Source organism: Varroa jacobsoni, unplaced genomic scaffold (assembly GCF_002532875.2).
Source record: "Varroa jacobsoni isolate VJ856 unplaced genomic scaffold, vjacob_1.0 scaffold_916, whole genome shotgun sequence".
Lineage (NCBI taxonomy): Eukaryota > Metazoa > Arthropoda > Arachnida > Mesostigmata > Varroidae > Varroa > Varroa jacobsoni.
This window is the reverse complement of record NW_019213818.1, coordinates 57703-79418: the sequence shown is the minus strand read 5'-3', so window position 1 is coordinate 79418 and position 21716 is coordinate 57703. Positions and strand designations below refer to the sequence as shown.

The 21716-nt window shown below is 38.3% G+C and overlaps 1 protein-coding gene across 1 annotated transcript; it reads right to left on the bottom strand.

The window, feature by feature from the left end:
* Positions 1-3261: 3261 nt before the first annotated feature.
* Positions 3262-20825, bottom strand: mio (GATOR complex protein mio). Its single transcript, XM_022841230.1, has 17 exons — positions 20494-20825; positions 18956-19137; positions 18526-18638; positions 17787-17935; positions 17010-17247; positions 15952-16324; positions 15565-15833; positions 14824-14974; positions 14268-14483; positions 13916-13974; positions 12923-13030; positions 11637-11763; positions 11232-11448; positions 10616-10766; positions 10319-10425; positions 9139-9273; positions 3262-5156 (listed from the first exon to the last, which is right to left on the bottom strand). Exons 1-17 carry the CDS (start codon positions 20547-20549, stop codon positions 5051-5053), a joined length of 2757 nt encoding a protein of 918 aa, XP_022696965.1. The 5' UTR covers positions 20550-20825; the 3' UTR covers positions 3262-5050.
* Positions 20826-21716: the final 891 nt, after the last annotated feature.

Here is a 21716-nt window from a genome sequence, read left to right as displayed (position 1 = left end):
ACCGGAAATGACAGATAAACGCATTCTCGCTACGACAAACAGTAAGACTGTCCGAGACTGAATAGTGTACCCTGTAGAAGGAAAACTTTCAGCATCGTTGCCTTTCTTCCAGCTAAGTTTCTTTCCACTGAAGGAACGGACAGTCGTTGCTTGCGTTTGCTTTTTTCACTACAACACGATAATTTTTAGCCATTCTAACTACGGCATACCTAATAACCATCCCGATTACTTGCAGCTCCGAAAAATGCGTTTATTATTAATAGGAGGTTAATACTATTTGTATTAAAGACTTTGCTTTATGCTTGTATTATATAAATGTCTTAATTACTCGGTTCAAGAACTACAGCTGGAGCTTAAAAATAAATAGAACGATTCCTAGGTATTTCCCCGATGCTTAGGGAGGGAAACTGAAGTCCCTAGTAATAATAACAAAAATGATCAATAATTCACTTCCCTACTGCCGTCGTTACCGCAGGTTACACTGCATCATCACGAAGGATTGATATTAGGGCACCTCCCAAGCTCCTATATAGAAGCCGTCATAAAGCATCGGGTGATAGATTTCAGCGGAAAGCTATCGAGCTGTGAAGTAGCGGATCTAGGTACACAACGTCATTTTCTAGCATTGAAGACTTCGACGTTAACTGTCGTAATCCACTCTCGATGCAAGAACGGGCAAGTCTCTCGGCAGCCTGCGGAAGAGCTTTGTGGAGGTTCCGTCTTCTCGACAAGTAACCATTTAAATACCTATTTTATGTAGGCTGCTTTTTAAATGAAATTAAAGCAAGTTATGTTTATGGTATTCGGTATCTGAAGAACACAGTCATATATAAACATATGCATTAAAAATTAAATAAATTATAAAAATGTGCACCTTTATTATACAATGTCTATCTTCTCGACTCTTTCAAAGTTGAGATTATGTGTTACTTCATGAACGCCAGTTTTCATGATATAATTCGATGTATCTGCAAAACCTAAAAATACATAATTTTTTAATTTAAACAATTTTCGTCAAATGAGTGCACATTTCGTAACCGATTAGGTCAGCCTATTTTCTAATAATTGGTGCGACCTCTGTAGCCCAAACGCCGCGATACCTTGTACAACAATGTCTTCGGGCACGACGCTGGATTTCTACTAATATTTATCGACGAAGAAGGTACACTTATAAACGACCACTGATTCAGTGCTACAGGTGTAGAGTAAGCTTGGCAATTAGACGCTGATCCCATAGTGATCCTCTTGATTTGGAACCGCCTCGGCCAGCCATAGATCTTTTTTATTATTTTTATTGACTGGCTTTGAATAGTAATGATGTCTGTCCGACGAGCAAGGTATTTTGTCATAGGCTTGCCGTAAACTTGTACGCATTCGCCACATTCAGTCGCTACCGCAAAAAGTACAAAAAATACGTCAGCTACCCTCGCAGCTAATTTTGTCGTTTCGGAATTAGATCCTGATATGCAGCGCTCAGTAGTCATGAGCAAAGATATAACAAAATTATTTAAGTGCGTTTCGTTAATATAAATCGATTCATATTCTGCCGTTTCAGGTTTATTTTTTTTTAAACTTTACAGAATTTAACTCTGTTGTTTGTTGTCTTTAAGAAATGTGAACCATTACTGTTAATATGTTTTGCACAGTCAGAACAGGTTACCAGTCCTAAAATTTAATTTATTTTTTGGTAAGCAACAATAAATTATTTTAAAAGAATAATTTTTGGTTTTATACAATAGGCAGAATTCGAAATTTAGAAACTTGAATTCTTGAATAAATAATATGTAAACAATGCCCAAAGCCAGTACACTGGAATAGTAAATTTAGATCGCTTATAAAGGAAAACCTGTTCATGTTATTTGCGAATTATCTTCACAAAATTTTTAAGAACTGATATCTCAGAGTCGCTGATCTATATATATATATATATATATATATATATATATATATGGCCAAATTGTGTCCTATTGGCATTTAATAACTTTCGCAAAATTTTTCATCATTGTAAAAAATACTTCTTACGAATATTGCAACAGGACGCGCTTTCTATGTGTTGAATCGGATACAAAGTAGGATCTAAGCTCTTGAATGCTTAGGTAGATCTTCGCGTCTGGAAGTGTTCGTTGTGTTGCTTTAAGAGTAACAAGCTACGCATTGCTGACTGCCAGATCGGCTAGCAGAATCGTCACCTGCCGTTTGTCTGTTATACCCGTAAAAAATTATAATGCTGGATCTCATCAAAAGAAATTAGAAAGAAATAAGACCGAGATCAATCAGAAACTAAGAGATGATTACTAACGGTGTTTTTCTAATTGGCTAACGAGTCGATATCTTCTCAAAATTTTAAATAACGGGCAGATATCGGCAGAAGACTCTTATCTTTGTGATGGAATGCTAATAGCTAAACTTCAGACGATTAGTTAAAATTATACGTACGCCTAGATAACTTTTATCAATTTGCTACCATTAATTTCGCCTCTCCCCCTACCCAGGGTAATGATTGAGAACTTTTTCCGAAACCTTGTTAATAAATGTCTGTGATGTAAAAAAAGATAAATGTAAAATATGTCTGTGAGCAATACGAAAATACATTACTGATGCAAGGCACAAACACTAAAAGCCTAATCAAGTTTTTCCAAGAAGACATAAATTTTAGCGTTTACAAAAAAATTTTATGCATCTTACACCGTGACAGTCTATGCCCTTCAGTATTATCAGTAGTTTCTTTATAGTAAATTTTCCATTATCGGCCTGCTTGCTTTTTGGGGTTCGCTCCATCTAGAAAAACTTTGTGATACGATTCACTTTCTAATAAAGTATTCTCGAACAAAGCTCAACTTGATCTGTGGAATCTAATCGGAACGGCTCAGAAGTATTATTGGTCCGACTAAGGAGATATTCTGAATAAAGGAGGAAGCTCCCGCCATCCTGGTACGATATTCTCTTCTAAAATATTATTAAGGCAAGCTAAATAAGTTCGTCTCGGAGAGGGCCTGACTGTGTGAGGGACTGATGAAACAGGAATGTGTATGAAAATGGGCTTCTATCTAGAGTTCTCCACAGCCGCGATTTAGAGTTACCAGTCTGATAACAGGGTAAGTACGCGTAGTTGCTACGGTACTCCGTGTCTAATAAAGGCAAATCTCTTGCGCTAATGTTTAATACTTGATGGCATGCCGCACAGAGCACCCTATCAGCTTAAAAATGTCACAAGGAGCTCATGTTTGCTCTGCGATAAAAATAGTAATAACAAGTATAATATCCATGGTGCCACTTCATTTATTGTTACTACGATGTTCAATGAATTACAAAGTGGGGTTCACCTGTTTATATGAATAATTGCAAGTGAGGTACATGAACCTTCGCTTATCGTTAAGTTAAGAGTTCACTATGCAAACGTACGGTCTGCGCGACGCATCTACATGTTCCATTCAAATTCCAATCACTAGAAATGTTAAATACATTTATTCAGTGAATGATTTATAAAATAATGAAAAATAAACTTCATGTTTATTACACTTACAGCTTTTATGGAAGGTATTGGTACACGTTTATCTTATTTTCTACACAGTACTTAACCTTACATTGCCATGTTTTCAGCTTTGTGGGCGACCTCATACTTTAGTGCCATTGTTATTTCTTGTCAAAGATTACAGATTAGCTCAAAATACCAGTAGCTTCTACGTTGCTCGGCCTTTACATATGCTTTTATGCAATTTATAGATAAAATGCGTAAAGGCATACAAAAAGGCTATAGATATTTTTTTTTGTTAACCAGGTTAATTATATTGTCGAATATGATCTGACCCACTTTAAACGTCATTGCCCATGACACGATCTTTCTACTATATAATATTATAAATAACCGTTTTTATTTTTTCGTCTGATGCAGCTGCAGCATCGCTTCAAACGGCTAGTTCCTAGCACGAAACGAGATGTGTATATGAAATGATACATCTAGGTTCACAGCACCAAGCTTGCTTGAACGCATGCCAGTATTGCTACTACTAGTTGCCTCAAGTTCTATTAAACCTTTACCGAAACCTCATGGCAAAGATCTAAACACCAAGTTGAAAAATAAGTAGCATATGATCGTTCTAACTACAAAAATCTGACAAATATTCTGTGGCGTGATTTATACCTTATAGAGAAAATTCATAAATTTAACTGAATGGAGTTAACGAAAAAGAAAGTTCTGTCATACACTGCTAGCCTTCTTTCACGTTTATACCAAACCAGTTCCGCGACTACCTTCAACAATTAAATAAAATAGTTCTATGAAGGGGCATAAGATAACAATTGGCTATGACTACATCCGCAGTTTTTTTTTCTGCTCGAGGTTGCCCGTATCAAGTCATTTACGTTAAAACACATTTTGTGGAGGTTGTAAAAACACTTGCATGCGTAAACGTTGCTCCAGTTAAATCATGATTTAATCACAGCCAAATTTTTTTTATTTCGAAACAAAAAGTAGGTAAACCTCAGTCTTCAAATGAAGTACGCTTAATTTTTTGTCAAAGGGATATTCACTTTTTTGGTACGCTAGCATCGTGTACTTATCGCACATACGATCTGCATTATAAAGGCGATAACTGAGTCCTTTTAAGGAGTGCCTTTTCGTAGGTATTTTTTATGCCACGCTGCAGTCCTTTTTCCTAGCTTATTGTTCATGATTACAAAAAAATGCATTCGTAAATACCTAATCATGTCATCTGCAAATATATAAACCTCCGTTGCGCATATTCACAGGCATAGTTATGCTTCACTCCAATGATTTTCTTATCGTCGCTTATCTATGGAACCGAATGTTATTAATCGATATGAAAGTCATTAAAACCAAATATAAAAAGGTCCCAATAACATCGATGACAAAATAAGCTATTGCTTGATAAGCTCCTTCTTGGGAATGTCCAGTGTATCAACTTCATGCTTTCCTGTCTCTGTCTTCAATCTTTGAATTGACGTTCTATTCAACGTCCGCAGTATGCAACTAGCGAATTTGTCCTAGAAATAGTCGTCTGCTTTAGGAGCAGAACTAGCGTACCTGTCTTCAACCAATTCGTTTTTCGAAATGCGGGAGGGAGGCCTGAGTGCACGAGACGTCAACGGAAGCGCACATACACTGACATCCAGCCACGGGGCATTTCTCGTGTTTCCTGTGAATCGTTCAACAGTTACGGAAAATACAGAGACACAAATTATAAAACATTTTCTTTTCGTATAAATTACATTCGGTAATTTATATTTCAAATTTGATCATTATGCTAATTACAACCTCCTACGACTCCAAATTTCCTACGACAATCCAATACTAAAGTACAGCAGTATTAAACAACAGTTAGTAGTACACTTCTCTTAACTGGTGACAAAATAGGAGCCATGGGACTAAATTCCTCTTCTTAATGAATACTGAGATTTATTTTTATTAAGGTTCCGGCATTCTTTACGCAAATGGAGAGCTTATAATTTATTAGGAATGTTTATGTTGCCTGACTTATGCATATAGTATTGGTGGTTTGGCAATATCTATTAAAACTGACGTTAACTCTTATGATTTCCTAGCTCATGGGAACCGAAGGACACCCTTACATTAATTGAATTATGTGAAACGAAAATAAGAGCATTAGAAATTCAGAGCACAGCTTGATCATAAATGCTCTTGATGTTGCTCAAAAGAAAATATGATAAACCCAACCAGAACAAACTGCAATATTATATTATTACGCCGGCTTTTTATATTTTAAATTTGTTTTGTCATTTACTGGAAATGTGTGTGACATTTTATTTCAGTGGACTTCAGGGCATTGGATTGACTGTCCTCGTTTGTTCCAAATAGACTTTCCTCTTCATCACTTTTTCTACTAGCCGTAGTTTTCTACTTTCTATCATGTCATTGACGAGCTCAGCCACCGAGGTAGCTGGGTTCTCCACTACGTTTGCCTTTTCTCCGAGTTTCTCTGACAGCTGGGCATTTGAGTGACGTGTGGATCACATCATCAACATAGCCTATTCTATGTCGGAATTGGAAATCGGAAAATGCATATCCAATCGAATGCCTAGCCACCCTTGTGGAGGCACTCTTTAGAAAGCACCTGGGTCAGTTCATACGTAGTATCTCCGTTGGTTCTGTTTATCTATTTATTTAGGTAAGGAATGGAGTGACTGGGCATGCTCTTGTAGAGTCCGCTACTTGCTCTCTTCATTTCTTCTGCTAGTTCTGAGACGTCCGTTTCCGTGCCCCTCTCTTTTCATGACTTCCGGATTAACTTGTAGTTCCGCCCTTTCTCGGTGTCGCCATGGGCCATTGTACTATAGCTTGTCTCGATCCTTTGTATTCTCTTATACCCTATAACTTTCTTCGTCTTGCGTTGATAGCTATCGGGCCCCATGTAGCGACCACGTTCATAACTGTAAATTCGGCCGCTGTGGTGAGATACCTCCACTCTCCTTCTGTTAGTGCCCGCACTCTGAGCAATATTTTGGCTGGACTTTTGGGGATTTCGCCCCTCATTGTCGTGAAATCTAGTGAGGATATATAAACTATTAATGCTTCGAGTGCGGTTTATCTCAATTCTTTGCTGATCGCTTCACCATTGGTTACCTCTTCGTACGCCAGTTAAGAACCTTTTATCGAGATCCTTATCTGCTGGGAGAACCCTGTTGCGTAGAGTACTCATTGCGTCTTGAGGATCTTTAACAAGCTAGCAATCGCACTTCCTTTTACTTTGTCTGTACGGGAACTCCATGTTCCAGTCTCCTAGACCTACGGAATTTATTTTCATCGTGACTCCCACTTCTAATGAGTCGTCCTTTTGTTTAAGTACAATTTCCTATTATATTTGTAAAAAATACAGAAAAATACGTGCAAAAAATGTATGCCAAAAAAATGCAGAACAGATACAATAGTCATGGTGTCCGTTCTGTATTTTTTTGGTACTCCCCTTTTATACTTTTTGCTCTTGCAGTATTGTCTGACGTACAGACACGAATTGCTCTCCCGATCTTCAACAAAGAATACTCGACACTTTTTTTGGCAAGATCGCTGACTCCACTTTCAGTAACATGCATCACCGCCCTCCTTTTTTCTTCCTTTGTTTTCCGTGCTTCGTATACCTTGCTTTTTATTTCCTACATGATGTTATGTAACACCCTCGAAGTCACGTCTGTGCCCGGATTGTCTACGATTTTTCTTATGGTCAATGTGTGGCTATGAATGTAACATCGTTATTCTTTTCATCTTTAGCGCTTACATCAAGAATATCGCAATGGCTTTCCTGTATTCCGACCCTTCCAACTTCCATTTCATCTAGTCTTGACGCAGCTGAGAGGAGCGTTTTATAATCTCCCGATCCTTGACTTTCTTGTGTTGTATAGGGATTTATCAGTCTCCTATGGTGGTGTTCTTGGCGATCTATGTGCCTCCGTCGGTTCTCTTTAGCCTGTTTCCACTTAAAAATTTCCTCATCTGTCCGCGTTTGTAGTTTCCTAAAGCCCTTGCAGAACCTTCTTTTTATTGTGCGTTTTTCTATTAAATAGGTCTGCTTCTCTTTTTTGCTTTTTGCTTCTCTAAGCCTCTTAATCTTTTTTCAGCTGTGTTAATTGTTCTCATTTTCGACCAATTGATCTTTGCTTACCGCGATTATCTTGTTTTTTTCCCCTACTTTCATTTACGTCACGACCATCTGCTCCTCAAGTTCTTGCGTTTTCTCCTTGTTGCTGTTATTCCCGTGCGCTACATACGTTTCATTATCCGCAATCTTTGGGCTTTCTTTCATCTAAAGGTTTGACTACTTTGTCTTTGATTTGATAATATATTGCCAAATACATCTGCTGATGCTGCCATTATTTTTGCTTTTTTTATAGAGAACTCCAGGTTCTTGAGAACCCACGTCATCTTCTTTTCATACACTGAATTGCCTGCCTGCTTATTTTTCTTTTTTGTTTCTGCATAGTGCGGGTGCATGAACCGAAATGCCTTTGCTTTGTGGTCTGTATCTTGGTGTCCAGGTTGTCTCCAAGTGTGACATAAAACTTTTGAATACGGCCGATTTCTATTGATGGTAGAAATTATTTAGGTAAAATCCGCGTTTTTTGGAAGAAATGTCTCTGTTTCGGCTTTATCTGGTTTGCTGGGGGGTATAAAACCAATCTGTTTGGTTTCCAGGTTAGCCGAAAGCCGTCGGCCTATCCAGGCCGACGGCTTTCCTCGATGGAAGGTGGCCCATAGCCAGTTTTAGTTACTTGGAGTCAGCGATCAGTTACCATTGCCCAAGAATGCCATTTTTGAAGAATGGTATTTTATTAATTACCTTTCGTGTTCCAGTACCGGTGGTCATTCCTTCTATAAGCTCCACTGGCGATAAATTCGACACTCTCCCTTAATTAACTAATGTTAGCCAGCATACTAGCTCTTGCCTTTTGCAGGCTGCGATCAGCTGTTTGTGTTTGAATACGCAAATTTTATAGAAATGTTCTGTTTTGTTTCTCCTGGCCGTCGGAGACACGTTTAATCCCGCTACCTGCTCCCATATGGTAAGCTGTTCAGTGGTACACACTGTATTTAAATATGCCTCGAGTCAACTTGTCCTTCGCTTCGTCACTATTAACGTTGTTCTATTAAGGCAAAAATTCTCGGTTAACATCGGAAGCTTGCAAACTGGTGGCTCTGTGGTAATTTTGTTTTGTTTGGCATGACAAGAACTGTCTTACGGTGGGTGATACATTTACAGCTACGTTAATTCTTTGTTTGCCGAGCACGCTCTCTACATATAAAAAGCCAGTGCTCCTACACGGCGCGTCCAAAGTTTGATATTCTCCTAGTCTATTAATTTCGTACCCTTTTTACTCACTATTCGGGATCACTTCGTTGGTAGGAGATGCCGGGGCTGATAAGTTCCTTAAATGCTCGCTTCTTTTTTGGGAGCTCAGAACATGTCGTATTGGCTTTCACTGCTACTACTGGCTACACTAGTTAAATTAGAAGTATCATGTTTAAAATAATTCACCGCAATCGCATGAGTTTAGAACAGCCTTTCGTTCAAGTATGGGCTCTCCTGCGCCAATAGAATAAATCTGTTCATTGTATTTACTTTTCCGCGGCTCTATAGTTCCAGGCTTAATCTTGTGTGAAAAACTTACTCAAACCAGTGGGCCATGTGTTGTGTATGTCCTCCATGCATACAACTCTGACACCAGGTGAACCAACGGGTAAACTGACTGGGATCCCCTCGGTTTGTTACCGTTCCGTTAACATTCTGATCAACAATGGTATCTCTGGAAGATGGTGAAAACAGCAGCACAAGTTGCAATGCCTGATATGATTTGGTACATAACAAATTAAGCCTTCAATGAATGAATATGGTACGCTGAGGTCGCTTACAGTCGTATATTGTGTTACCAAACTAGCCCTTATCAGAAAGTCAATGTATCACTAATCAATCCAGAATGCTTTGGACATCATGAAGCAATACCAATATTAACATTGATGTAACTGTATGCTATAAATGGATCTAGTTTAAAGGTTACAGCCAAATTGATATTTCTAATACCTATTTTATAAAAAATCGATGCTTACAAACGATTAATTCAAAATTATCCCGTTTTAGGAAAATAGTATTTCGCATATATTACTTCAAAGACGCCACCAGTGAAATGAGAATCATCTAGTATTATTATTCTACGACATCCTTAATATTTGCTGAATTTGTAGACCCAATTCCTATACCTATAATTTATATTGTCCTTATCAAATTGAAACCTTAGATAGCTTCCAAATTATTTTGATTTAGCCTTTACAAAAAAACAATCTAAAAAAGCCCCGCTCTTATCGGTTAAGGGCCAATCCATGGAGCCACACTGTCCTGGCTATCTGCTGATCTAAACATACCAAAGTTCATGCGTTTGAATGTGTATTTTAGACACCTTGAAGCCCGTGGTTTTCAACCCTGCCTCCTTTTTTGGAACATACCAATAGAATATTAACATGTCCATGGTCCATAAGTAGCGCTTTCATAAACATATACCGACTGCGTTTAGTAAAAACAGAACAACGTTTTTTGACATTTCTTAGACTCCTTAGGAAATTACTTAAATAAATCAGAATTAATTAGGATTGTCTCATAGACAGGTGCAATTTTACGTCATCTACGGGTCTTTGTGAAAGATTATTATATGAATTTGTTTTTATGTTATTCAACAAAAACAAATTAACTAAACGAGCCCTTCGTAAACATTAACTCCTACAATATACACCTTTTTATACAATATTAATATTAATAAATGTAAATAACAGAACACGAAAGCTGTTAGTTGTCGTTACCTGCCATTGCGAGCATCTCGCCCCTGCCGAGAAATTGGCGTCCCCATGTTAGTTAGGCACATAGCGCAGCGCGGCAATGGCTTTCTGCAACTTGGGCAGCACGATATCTGTGGAGCCGATTGCTCATATGTCATTAATTAGCCAATAACGCATGTTTGACTTGTCAACATTTTATGTAACTAACAATTATGTAACTTTTTCTATATGAATGATCATGTAAAACTTATTTAATAATATGGTAATTTATAGAAGCATATTACCAGGCGCCAAAAAAATAAAACTGATGCATTTATATACCCTCTGTGCAGGCGGCATAGGCCTAAATGATGGTCTGCCTCTCTGGTCGTTATGAGCCGAGATAGCCTTCCGACAAAAGTTACAGTGAACGCGAATTTGTGGCGCTACGTTTCTCCCAGCTAATGGAGCCATTGCACAATCAAAAAGAGCCCTAAAACACAAAAAAACCGGACGTACATCTATGTTATCAGATCACGTGAATCTTTACCATAGAGATAAAATCTGTGATGATCTTTACCATGGCAAAATAGTCTCACTCAATTATTGGACGTATATGTCGTTTTTTTTTTTCTCTATAAGGAATAACGTACCGCATATGGATCTCCTGCAGGTGACAGTGCACCCCAGGTGGCCCACTGTCCCAAGGTACACGTGCCGTTACCGCCTAAAGGTCTTAACACAAGTGTCCCATTTTTAATTCAACTCCGAAGACTTCTAGGGTCCCCGGCTATGATATGTACTTTAAAATGCACACAGTATTGTGGGAATACTGTATAAAATTTGAGACTGCCTTTCAGTTTACAAAGCAGAAGCCATTTATGAAACAACTCATTGTGGAGTAATAGCACTGGCATGTTTTTTGTCGATGATACGCAAAAAAGGATAGTCGACCAACCTCTCGGTCCAGAGACGCCATTGGTTTAGAAGTTCACGATAGCATTCAATCCATCGTCTGGCGCGATCATTGCTTAGAACCTGAGCATCTCGAGTCACCACTGCAAGCGCTGCTGCAGTCTGGACATCAGCGGTATTATCAACATAATTTTGTAGTAGATCGAGAAGTTGTACATTAAGTTTTTCCTTGGTTGCCTGCAAACCTGTTAACAGAATCCCTATAAAAAAAAAAAAAGCCACATGTAAGTGCCCTTTTAAAAAACAAGGGAAAAATCATCTGCTAAATAAAAGAAGTCAGTAATAATCTGATGGCACATCTTATCATAGCCATGTGAATCCGTGATGAAGCTAGCAATGGTGATATGAGAGTAAAATAGTAGCAGCCAATTTGCTGGGTGAAACAAACCTTCGAGGTTTCCCTGCATCACATATTCGTTGGTCTGTTCTTTCACGAATTTGGAAAGTTTGAGGTCGCTAAGAAAGCGGCAGGCAAACATAAGCTTATCTTGAAGCGCAATCGGACACTCGAGTACCTGTGTGAAGTAAAAACTAGTCAAACGTTTGAAGTTATGCTGCCAAGAATCTGCTCTTTTTGCGACTTTTAATTCTTTGTTATTAACCCAGTAACTGAAGTTTTCAGGTACGCGTGAACACATATGTCTTAAAATTCAGCTCGGTGGTCAACGTGAATGAAGTTATCTGATACTTTTTATAATTAATGTTACCAATGTTTTTAGATTGCCCAATATTAGGCACCCAGCGGACCTTGAATTTTTCTGAGCTAACTGGGCTAGAATCGTTATTACGGGTGTTCTTCTTTATTTTTTACACGCTTATCCCAGCTTTCTGGCCTCTGGAAAGCCTTGTACCTACCGTTCGCCGTCCCATATGTTATTTCTATATCAATGGTTCACCGAAGTAAATCGAGGTATACGAAATACTTGTTCGTTAGTTGCTTTTTTAGGGTATTTTAAACTCCGTAATCATACGGACTTAGACGAACGTTGGATGGTTGCTTTGCGCAATTTATAAAGTAGTTGAGGTATGGCGGTTGGGTCTGATGTTGCCATCAAGCAACAAGGCTGCGTGCTTTCGATTGCGGTGCCAGTGGTGTGTGGGTCACTTGAGGAACTCGACATAGCGATCTATATTTAGTGTTTTATTTTTGGCAAGTATCTTATAGTAGCACATGCTCCTCATGTCCATCAAAGGTACTCCCACCAGCTACATTTGAATTTCTCAAAGCTAAACTCGATTTCTCCTGGGCGATGCCACTCTCTCGCTTACTTCCGCTGTTGTCCTTTGCGCCCGAGATTTCGGACCCTACATCCGGCCTTTTTCTCGCTGGTCTTCAACACTCCGATCTCCGTTTGTAAAACGTTTGCACCATTCACGTACTGTACCTTCGCTTGAGGTCCCATTGCCTGACGTTTTCACCAATTTTCGACGAATTTCCGCAGCGCTGTAGCCTTTAAGGTACGAAAACTTCATCACCGAGCGTTGATCTTCAAGACTAAAGGATAATTTTTTTACGTACTCATTTCTCCTCCAATAAACGCAATCTTTTTTCATTCCTAGAAGAATGATATATTTATCTACCGAATTTCGTCTGCTAGCGACGTGCTCCTCAAAAGTTATACAATTGAAAAGCCTGCCGAATTTGCTTATAACAACCTAACTATAGTTACTTGCCTGATTATAATCGTCGCTCGTCGACATCAAAAATGAGAATATTGCAGCCAGATAAGGGTTCCGTATTCGGGGCTTTAAGCTAGCACACATTTCGCGCCAAGTTGAACCCTGCAATGGAGCTATTATTGCTACAAGAACAGTAACTATAGTGTAAAAATGTGGTTCAGGAATAAATATATGCGTAGAAAAGTGTACTCTTTCAAGATCTGTTGGAAAGTAAACAAGTCTACATACAAGGTGCTACCTAGTTATTGAAAGTTAGAACTCAACCATTTCCAGCGGCTTCATAAAATAATTAGAAATTAATCTACAAACGTTATTACCGCTTAGTCTAAGATTTGAAAAATGAGCAATACGTTTGTGTAATGGCTTGGAACTGCAACACAAATCGACCGATACCGCTTTTCCGTAAACACTTGTATTTGTCTGTTAATATTTTGCCTATTTGATTAACGAGCGGTTCTGCAATAAGACCGAATTGTTTAAATTAGTTGATGTTCGCTTGAAGATTCAAGAGATCTAACCAACGCGACCGAAGTAAAGTCACAATGTGATGATAATTAATCATGCACGATTTATTATTAGGATATTGAGGATTACAAAAGCACAGCTAGATCTTGTTGATTTTCAATGACAGCTTTAACACATTATTTATAAACAATTAGGCCATTATTTGCGAAAATAATACCCTATCACAATGCTCACAGCGTTACAAGGAGCCTTTTTCGAGACTTTTTAAACAAAACAGCATTCTGGCAGGTACAGCCAGACCCATTCAATGGATCACTCCAAAGATTTTGCCTGATACATGAATGCGAACCTTTTGCACTTATGGTATGTATGCAATCCTATACACTGGCACACTATTCTGAAGCAAATTAGCTTTTTTAGAACTCTAAATGTTTAATTTTTTAGCTATCTATATAACTGTAGTAAGTACTCCGTATAAAGTGAAAAGAATTGATTAGTGTGTACTAAGTATCTTATATTCACCTTTTGTTCGCTGTACCCGGATATGGCAAGAGCGACAAACGCAGAGTTCAGATCTTGATCTGTAAAAACAAGCTAACAAGTTAAGTTAACGCAAGAGTTAATGCATTTATGTTAACTTGTTTCGCTTTTGCATCAATGGATAGCATACCTTTTCAGGTGGAGGCCTTGTTCCATTCAAAATAGGTATAAACTCAAAGATTTTTAGTCTTTTCAATGCGCAACCTTTTGAGTTATCAGTAGTGTTTAATTATAACGTAAAATAACCTTTAAGTAAAATCGATGGTTAAGAGAAAAAAGCTGATATAAACGAACAGTGCCATACTTTGCATTACGTCATTAGTATATTAGTCACCCGTTTTAGATGGCATCTCGAGGTATTCCATAACTTTGCGCATCTCAAGCTGGAAGAGCGCTGCGACTGCCCGTTGAGCCCAGTCATCTTCACCCCTGTAAGGTCCTTCTATGGCCGATAATAATGCTATGGCCTGTCTGCGTGCAGGATGGTCATAGCACGACAAGTATTTGACATTGTTGTCCAATTGCAGCTTGCCTGGTTGTGATGTCGAACCTGCAGTGAATAAGCTTACAATATCAAAAAATATTCATCTCCTCAAAACAATAGTATAGCCGATTGCAAAGCTATACAAATCATAACAATGGAACGTTTAACGTGGATATAACAAGTGTGTCTAATCAGCATAAATATAATTCCTATCGTATTAATTTTTACACGATAAATGGTAACAAGGTTTATAATAAAGGCAAACATAGAGCGCATAGGTCTAATCGAGATTATAAACTTGTGACATCTGTTGAATTTCGTATCCTTACGAAATACATATAGCACGCCATGTGTAATAATACGAAACGATGTGTAATAACTTTGAGATACGACAAGCTAGACACACCTTGGATATTTTCAAGCAGGTGGAAAATACCGACCAGGGACCGCCCGTTTTCCTCGCCACCCAGCGCTTCCAATTGTTTGAGCCAATGATGAAGACTAAGTAACGATCGCTCATCTTCTACTAGTGGCGCATCCAGGCAGATGTTTGTTGCCTAATTACGAAGCATGAAAGAAAGACAAACGATAAGGATAAAACGAAAAAAAAAATCGTATTAATGCAGTCAGTCAACAGCACTTTGTTCCCGTTTCTCTCGTTTAGTTATGGATTTCTTCATCTTCTATAAAACGATCAATTATAGACAACTTGAATCTCTCACTCATTCACGCTAACCCTTTATAAATAATTCCTCGAAAACATTCTTAATAGTGTGGACTGCGCTAGGATTGAAGGAAGTTTAGTTTAGGTAGCACAGGAGCGGTGGGACTTTCATGAGAACGAGTTCTCTATTACAATAACCAGGGAGCAGTAAAATAAAGCTGTCAACAACTAGGCAACAAGGTATATATTTTAATAAGACACGCTAAAGCCAGCGACTAACGTCCATGGAATTTAAACGGAAATACGTAATTATTGGCACCCATCCGAAAACCTTTCAATTACGCATCAAGTTAATGTTGTAGATTAACTAAATTTGAGTTAAGTAAGTCTCAAATGTACTGGTTTCAACGTAGTTTACACAAAAAGCGCAACCCACATCGAAATATGAACCTTAAAAAAAAAAAAAAAAACACCTATGCTTACGTTTTTTACACATCCAAATCCTTTAAGAGCACGTCGGCGTACGCGAGCTGCTAACGGGTCAATTTCAGTGTACAGGGCATCTCGCTCGTGTAAACGATGGACTAAGCGTTTTCCGTGAGTCCAGATAATTTCAGACGATGGTGCCCAGTTAAGGGTGATCTGGTCAATTATCGTATAGTCTGTGATTTCATCTTCCCCGTCGTAAATTAGCATTCGATTTTCCGCCTCCGGATGCCATGAGAAAGAACGTAGCTTTAATTGGCCTCGTGCTGAAATCAAGTTTAAATTTAAAACGTCAGATCGAACCGAAGTATCAAGTTGAAAGTACCAATCATCAATTCATAGAAAATTTTTTCAAAATCTCAGTGTAAGTTTTGTCAGACATACGCTGCAACTGCCGAATAACAGTATGATCATGCTGCTGCTGCTGCTGCTGCTGCTGGTGGTGATGTTGTTGTTGTTGTTGTTGTTGTTGCTGTTGTTGTTGTCGTTCACTGTGGAGTGAGCTGGCCGGCGTTCCTGTATGGTGCTGCTGCTCAACAGCTATCGTAGTGGCATGAAGTTCCCGCCCAGAGTCTGGGTGTTGCATCATATCTCGCACCGTAAATAGAGTCAACTGACTGCAGTCGTGTCGAATGGCAGTCAGCTGGTTTGATCGGTTGGGGCACCAGCGTAATTTAGAAATTCCCTGTGCCGCTGGGTCCCGAACAGTAATCATTGGTTGCGTTAAGTTGCGCAGATCCCAGATACACATCGAGTCCTAAAGAATAAAACATGAATATAGATGAATATTGATCTTGTAAAATATCTTACGGCGATACCAGAGCATTGAGTTCTTCACGCTTCTTTAGATCGACTTGTATGAATTGTCTAGAAGTCCTGCACACGTTTTTCCGTGAGCTTAATGCTCTTTCAGGGGGGGTACATGAAGTGCATTCCTTTTGACATTTTCCTTGCGTTTTAAAACGTAATCATCAGTTCCTTATTGAGCTTCCTTTAAAGAAACTAAAATCTTAACTCAGTAGAGTATATTTAAGGTAACGAGATTTCTTGCCACTTCCCAATATTTTTGAAATCCTTAGTACCATTACCCCGGTAGTAAAGAAGACCGTCTTGTCGACTTCCGCTAGACTTAATATTTCTTTGAAAGGTATCTATACATATATATCTAGATAAAATATTCGAATATAAAGAACTTCCCAAATAAAAAAAAAGTACGACGTATGGAAGTCAGTAGATATTTGCTTCTAGGGAATATGCTTTCCGTGGGCAAAATAAAAGCTGGTTATGTTCTAATTCCTTGAAGGAGGACAAAATAACAGTTTCCGGTGCTAGTGTTCTCAATGCGTTTCAATGAAGAAAAAGCGGATTCACCCACATTTAATTAAAGACCGAAAGCACACACCAGCAGAGCATATTGTCAAGGTGAAAGTCAAGACAAATACCATTCCGACGGAAGCTAGTCTATTAGCGTTGTATGGATCGAAGGTAAGCGCATGTACTGCAGATGTGTTGCCTGAAACGGTTGTGACCGCCGCAGCTGTGGAGCCTTCGCGCAAGTCAAACACGCGCAATTTTCGTCCTGAGGTGCTACAAACCACTGCCGAGGGATAATTCGAGTCAGCCGGAGCAAAACAGACAGACTGCGATGCTTCTTGATGAGCAAACTGAACCAGAGGTTTACTAAAAGAAAAAAAATTGAATCGCAGATAATTGCAATTATAGAAACAGCCATAGCAGGCAATTAATACAGAGAGTTGTTTTTTAGCTGTTGGGCACCTCACGCATCAAGGACGTAGACAGTTTGAACTTGAACATTAATACAATGACAGCATAGTAAGACTTGAACAACTCAGTCACACAATAACAATATTTTTTTAACCATTTTCTCAAAATGGCAAATTGATCAATAAGAACAGTTCAGCCTGTTACAAATGATAAATGGCCAATTTTCCATATATATACATTATTTTATATAGTAATACTAAACGTAATCACAGAGAATATATGTTTTGCAAATTATAAATGTGTACTACATGGACATTTACTTTGGAGGAAATTGATGTGTAAAAGAACGTATTTATTTGTTTTTATTTTTTCCTACTACGTTTACATTTTGGGAAATGTGTAAATGTAATAATGAAATGTGTATGTATATAAATATACCTATCGTAACGTGGAAGGTAGCCGACGAAGAACATTACTATTCTGTTAGACATTACCAGCTAATGGAGTCATCTGTAGAATTATCAGTACGTTGAAGCTGATCCACGTCGAACACCTGCACGGCACATTCTCCGCGGCTTCGCTCAAAGGCGCACGCCAACTTAAGGTCTCGTGGATGCCATCGAACATCATTACAGGGTCGGACCTGTGCGAAACAAACCAAGTAGATCCCAATTGCTAGTCACTCTTAAGATCTTCATTACCTTCGACTTGCTCAACAAACATGTCGCGACAATGCCATTAAAAGCATAAAAGTCAAAGCAGAAATCTGTGTACATATGAATGCTAATAGGGGAAACCCAAAACCATGAATGCACGATTCGGAATACATATATTTGTCATTATATGTGTACGACTCAATTAAGCAAACATGACATGGTTTTGAACACAGCTCCAAAAAACGATTTACTAGCGCGCATACTTCAGGGAGTACTTCATATCTTATTCAAATAACAGGCCTCCATTGACGCTTCCTAAACGAGTAAGCTCCTTCATGACATTACCCAGCTGTTACCTGGATCTAGTACTGTTGTGCCGGCTGCTAAATTGCCTGACAGGTTACAAGTACTACTTGGGTACCTAAAATAGGTTTAATCACTTAGATCCTAACCGGGATAATAGAATGGTGCGACCACATTCAAAAACTTTTGACGCATTGTCTCATAAACAAGAGTAAAACAGTGTTACTCAATAGAAAGACTGTTCCATGCAGAAAACACATATGCACGATAATACCTGGTGGCTACTCGATTTCGCGTTAAGAACAAGTCCTCTGACAGAAAGGTCGTCTGTGCCGTATCCCGAGAGCACGACTTCACCGTTTTCACAACCTACAGCAAGTAGGGTACCTGTAGATATTAATAAATCTATATGAGTATATTACTCAGATGTAATTATTTATCCATAATGGCATGGCTTTCATATAATGCAAAATTTCCCTTGCGACCTAATATAACAAAACATTCGTGTACAAAGTCACAATTCCAGATAAATATTAAATATATATTAAAAATATCATGTCAGTATTTTTTGTACATATGTGAACCGTTCTGTTGTGGTAAAAGGAGATACGTTTCTAGATGCTAACCTTAATAACAGCTGTTAACAATGAAACTGCATACGTTTTCTGCTTAAAATGTTATTTGTATCAATTTTTTTAAACAACCTCTGTGTGAAGGCTTAGGGTTCCAGTCGATGCAACGAATGCCTTTAATGTCGGGTGTTTTCCATATAAGCTTTGCTGCAGTGCTTTCAGACAGGCGCGAAGCTCCATGTACAACCTTTCCATCTGACGATAGATTCACGACCTCATACAAGCGAATCTCCTCACAGTTTGCTGTCAGAAACCTGTCGTTCAAACAAAGTTCAATTTTAATATGTTACGAATAATTTCAGTGTAACCGAACGGAGTTTAAGAGAGCACTCCACTAGATTGTCTTGTCTCAGAGGTCGTGCAGGTACCTGCGAAGCCTTAATAAAAGCAATTCGCTTTCCTGCCTGTAGATGACCACAGCTTCCTCTATGTCCACCCGAAAACGGGTAGACGCAGAACAGTTTAAGACTTTACATAAAATGCTGTCTGCGGTATGCGTAAGCATGATGTTCCAATGAACTAAAATTCTGAGGCCAATTATATGAACATTTTCTTTAAAACTTATATCAAAACCCAACCTAAATAAATCCTTCGCTTGTGTTCGAGCCCAGTGTTGCGCCTTATTAATTAATGTGCCTATTTAAACTAAACGTATCCAAAAAGAATTGTTTTGACGGAAATAGAGCACTTTTCGTAGTTTCGAGAAATATCGCTTTTGGTCTTGCATACTGAATTGATGATGTGTTGTTACTGCATTTATTACTCAAGATAATGATATTGATGTGTCCGCAATACTAGACGTTAATCCATAACGTACGCGTACTGATAAAGCCATGCGTGGTGCTTATAAACAAAGAAAAATCCGCGTTTTTTAGTTTAAAAAAATCCTGTAAAATACGTCTGCTTTGTGACTAATTATAACGAATATATTTAACTCGTTAGCGAAAAGCAAGTATTTTATCTGAACTTTTACACTGTCCTCTGGTGTAGAGCACATCTCATGAATCAACAAGCGATGAATTTGTCCTAAAAACGGTGCTTAAAACGATTATATTGAAGGTGCTTGTTGGATCGTTATTAAGCGAATCGAGCTACCTCTTTTATAATCATTATTCGAAAAACAAAATGTTCGCATTTTCATGCAAGTGCACAAAGCGAGCATTACGAATCAGCTTTTTGAATTCAGAGTGGAAAACATCCGTAGTAAACATATTATGAAGCACCTAAAGCCGTCGTGCGGGATAACCTTCTACGTGCAGAATGTACACGTGTTTTTATAACCATGAAGCCTCTGCATCGTTTTTTAATACGCGACACACCCACTTCGTGTAAATAAAGGTACTATTCAACTAAATACTATTTTTGCCCAGTGTGCATCACCTTATTCTTCACTTAACGAAAAATTTGTAACATCCGTTAGTGAGTTGTTATATAAAATCAATATCTCTTAACCACTTAAACCAGCATTGAAATTTGAAAATGGACTACCAGTATTTGGCTACCATTCATCAACACGGAAAGACTCTGCGCATAACTCTGTCGTTTATGAATGGCCTATGATAGTATAATTGAGACAGAAAAATCTAAAGAATAAAGTACGCGTAACTTACTTGGAGGTGTCTTTAGGACTCCAGCAGACTTCGTAATAGGGTCGAGTGCGATTCATCTTGGGTCCGTGGCTTTGCGTAGGTAGAGAGAAATGATTTGACGCGCTATGACGAAATCATCGGTTACAGCTGATTATAAAGTATCAACCCTCTGTCTATCCATTCTCCGGTGATTATGTTTCTAATAAAGTCACTATTGTGAGGTCTAGAGAACTCCACAGAATCTTAAATCCGGTAATCGCAGGTGTTTTATCAGTCGATGCGATAAGTATTGCTATATGAACCAGCTTAATTCCTTTCATATGCGTTTGTTGTTTTTGTAACAGTTTCGCATACGGACTCGTTTCTCCAGAAAATAAACACTAAGGACACCACGACTTGAGTTGTCATGAAGGTTAAACATATCGAAAATGTCAAAATATCTGTAAACAACCCAATATACTTTGAGATCGCAAATGTATACGATTTACAGTGAAAATAAATAAAAGTTCAATGAAATTTTGTAAATAATGAGTTCTGTCAAATGCACCTGGAATACACACCACTCGCGGGAGTTTATTTCTTTTTCGAAATTATGCTGCGCGGTTCTTCATTACAAATTACTACCGTAGGCTACATTCGAAATAGTCTTTGGGCTCGCGTACCTTGATAAACATGCGACTGTGCGAGATTATGTGGTTTAAATGGCAATTATAGTTCTTTCTGGGATCGTTCGATCCTTACCAGTAAGCTTTATGTGACTGATTAACATGATTTCCACATAACCTTAGCCATCCGTAGGATCTTTCGCTCACTTGTTGGGTCTTCGCAGCTGTTTTCGTGTTATCAAAAAGCACAGATTTTATTCATCATTAGAAGTTGTCCGTCTTTACTATAAACATAATATTATTGCATTATTGATTTTACTAACGAAAGAAATCTCTTTCCATTTTTGCCATGTCCCGTTTTGCGTATACAAATTAATTTTACGAGGTACACCAGTAACACAAGAGTCAAAATTAATCAGTGGACTGTCAATAAGTCACGTGACCCAGCTTACAGGGAAAATCTACGCTACGATAAACATTTTTTCCGTACTGAGTAAAATAAAATTAAGCGGTTTGATGTTAAGTTAGTTGAACTTTAATGACCACTGTTAAGGTTTGAATGACTCCCAATAGAAACCGATCGAAAAATACTCTTATAATTATTATCCTAAATAAGTCAATTGGGTCAAAGGGACAGAG

Bases quoted from the DNA above. Each gene is read 5' to 3' on its own strand.
- mio (XM_022841230.1), bottom strand. From the start codon at position 20,549: ATGAATCGCACTCGACCCTATTACGAAGTCTGCTGGAGTCCTAAAGAC. The intron at 19,138-20,493 runs GTAAGTTACGCG...TTTGAACGACAG, and splicing joins AGTCCTAAAGACACCTCCAA to GTTTCTGACAGCAAACTGTG. The intron at 10,767-11,231 runs GTTGGTCGACTA...TTTGTGTTTTAG, and splicing joins TGGCGTCTCTGGACCGAGAG to GGCTCTTTTTGATTGTGCAA.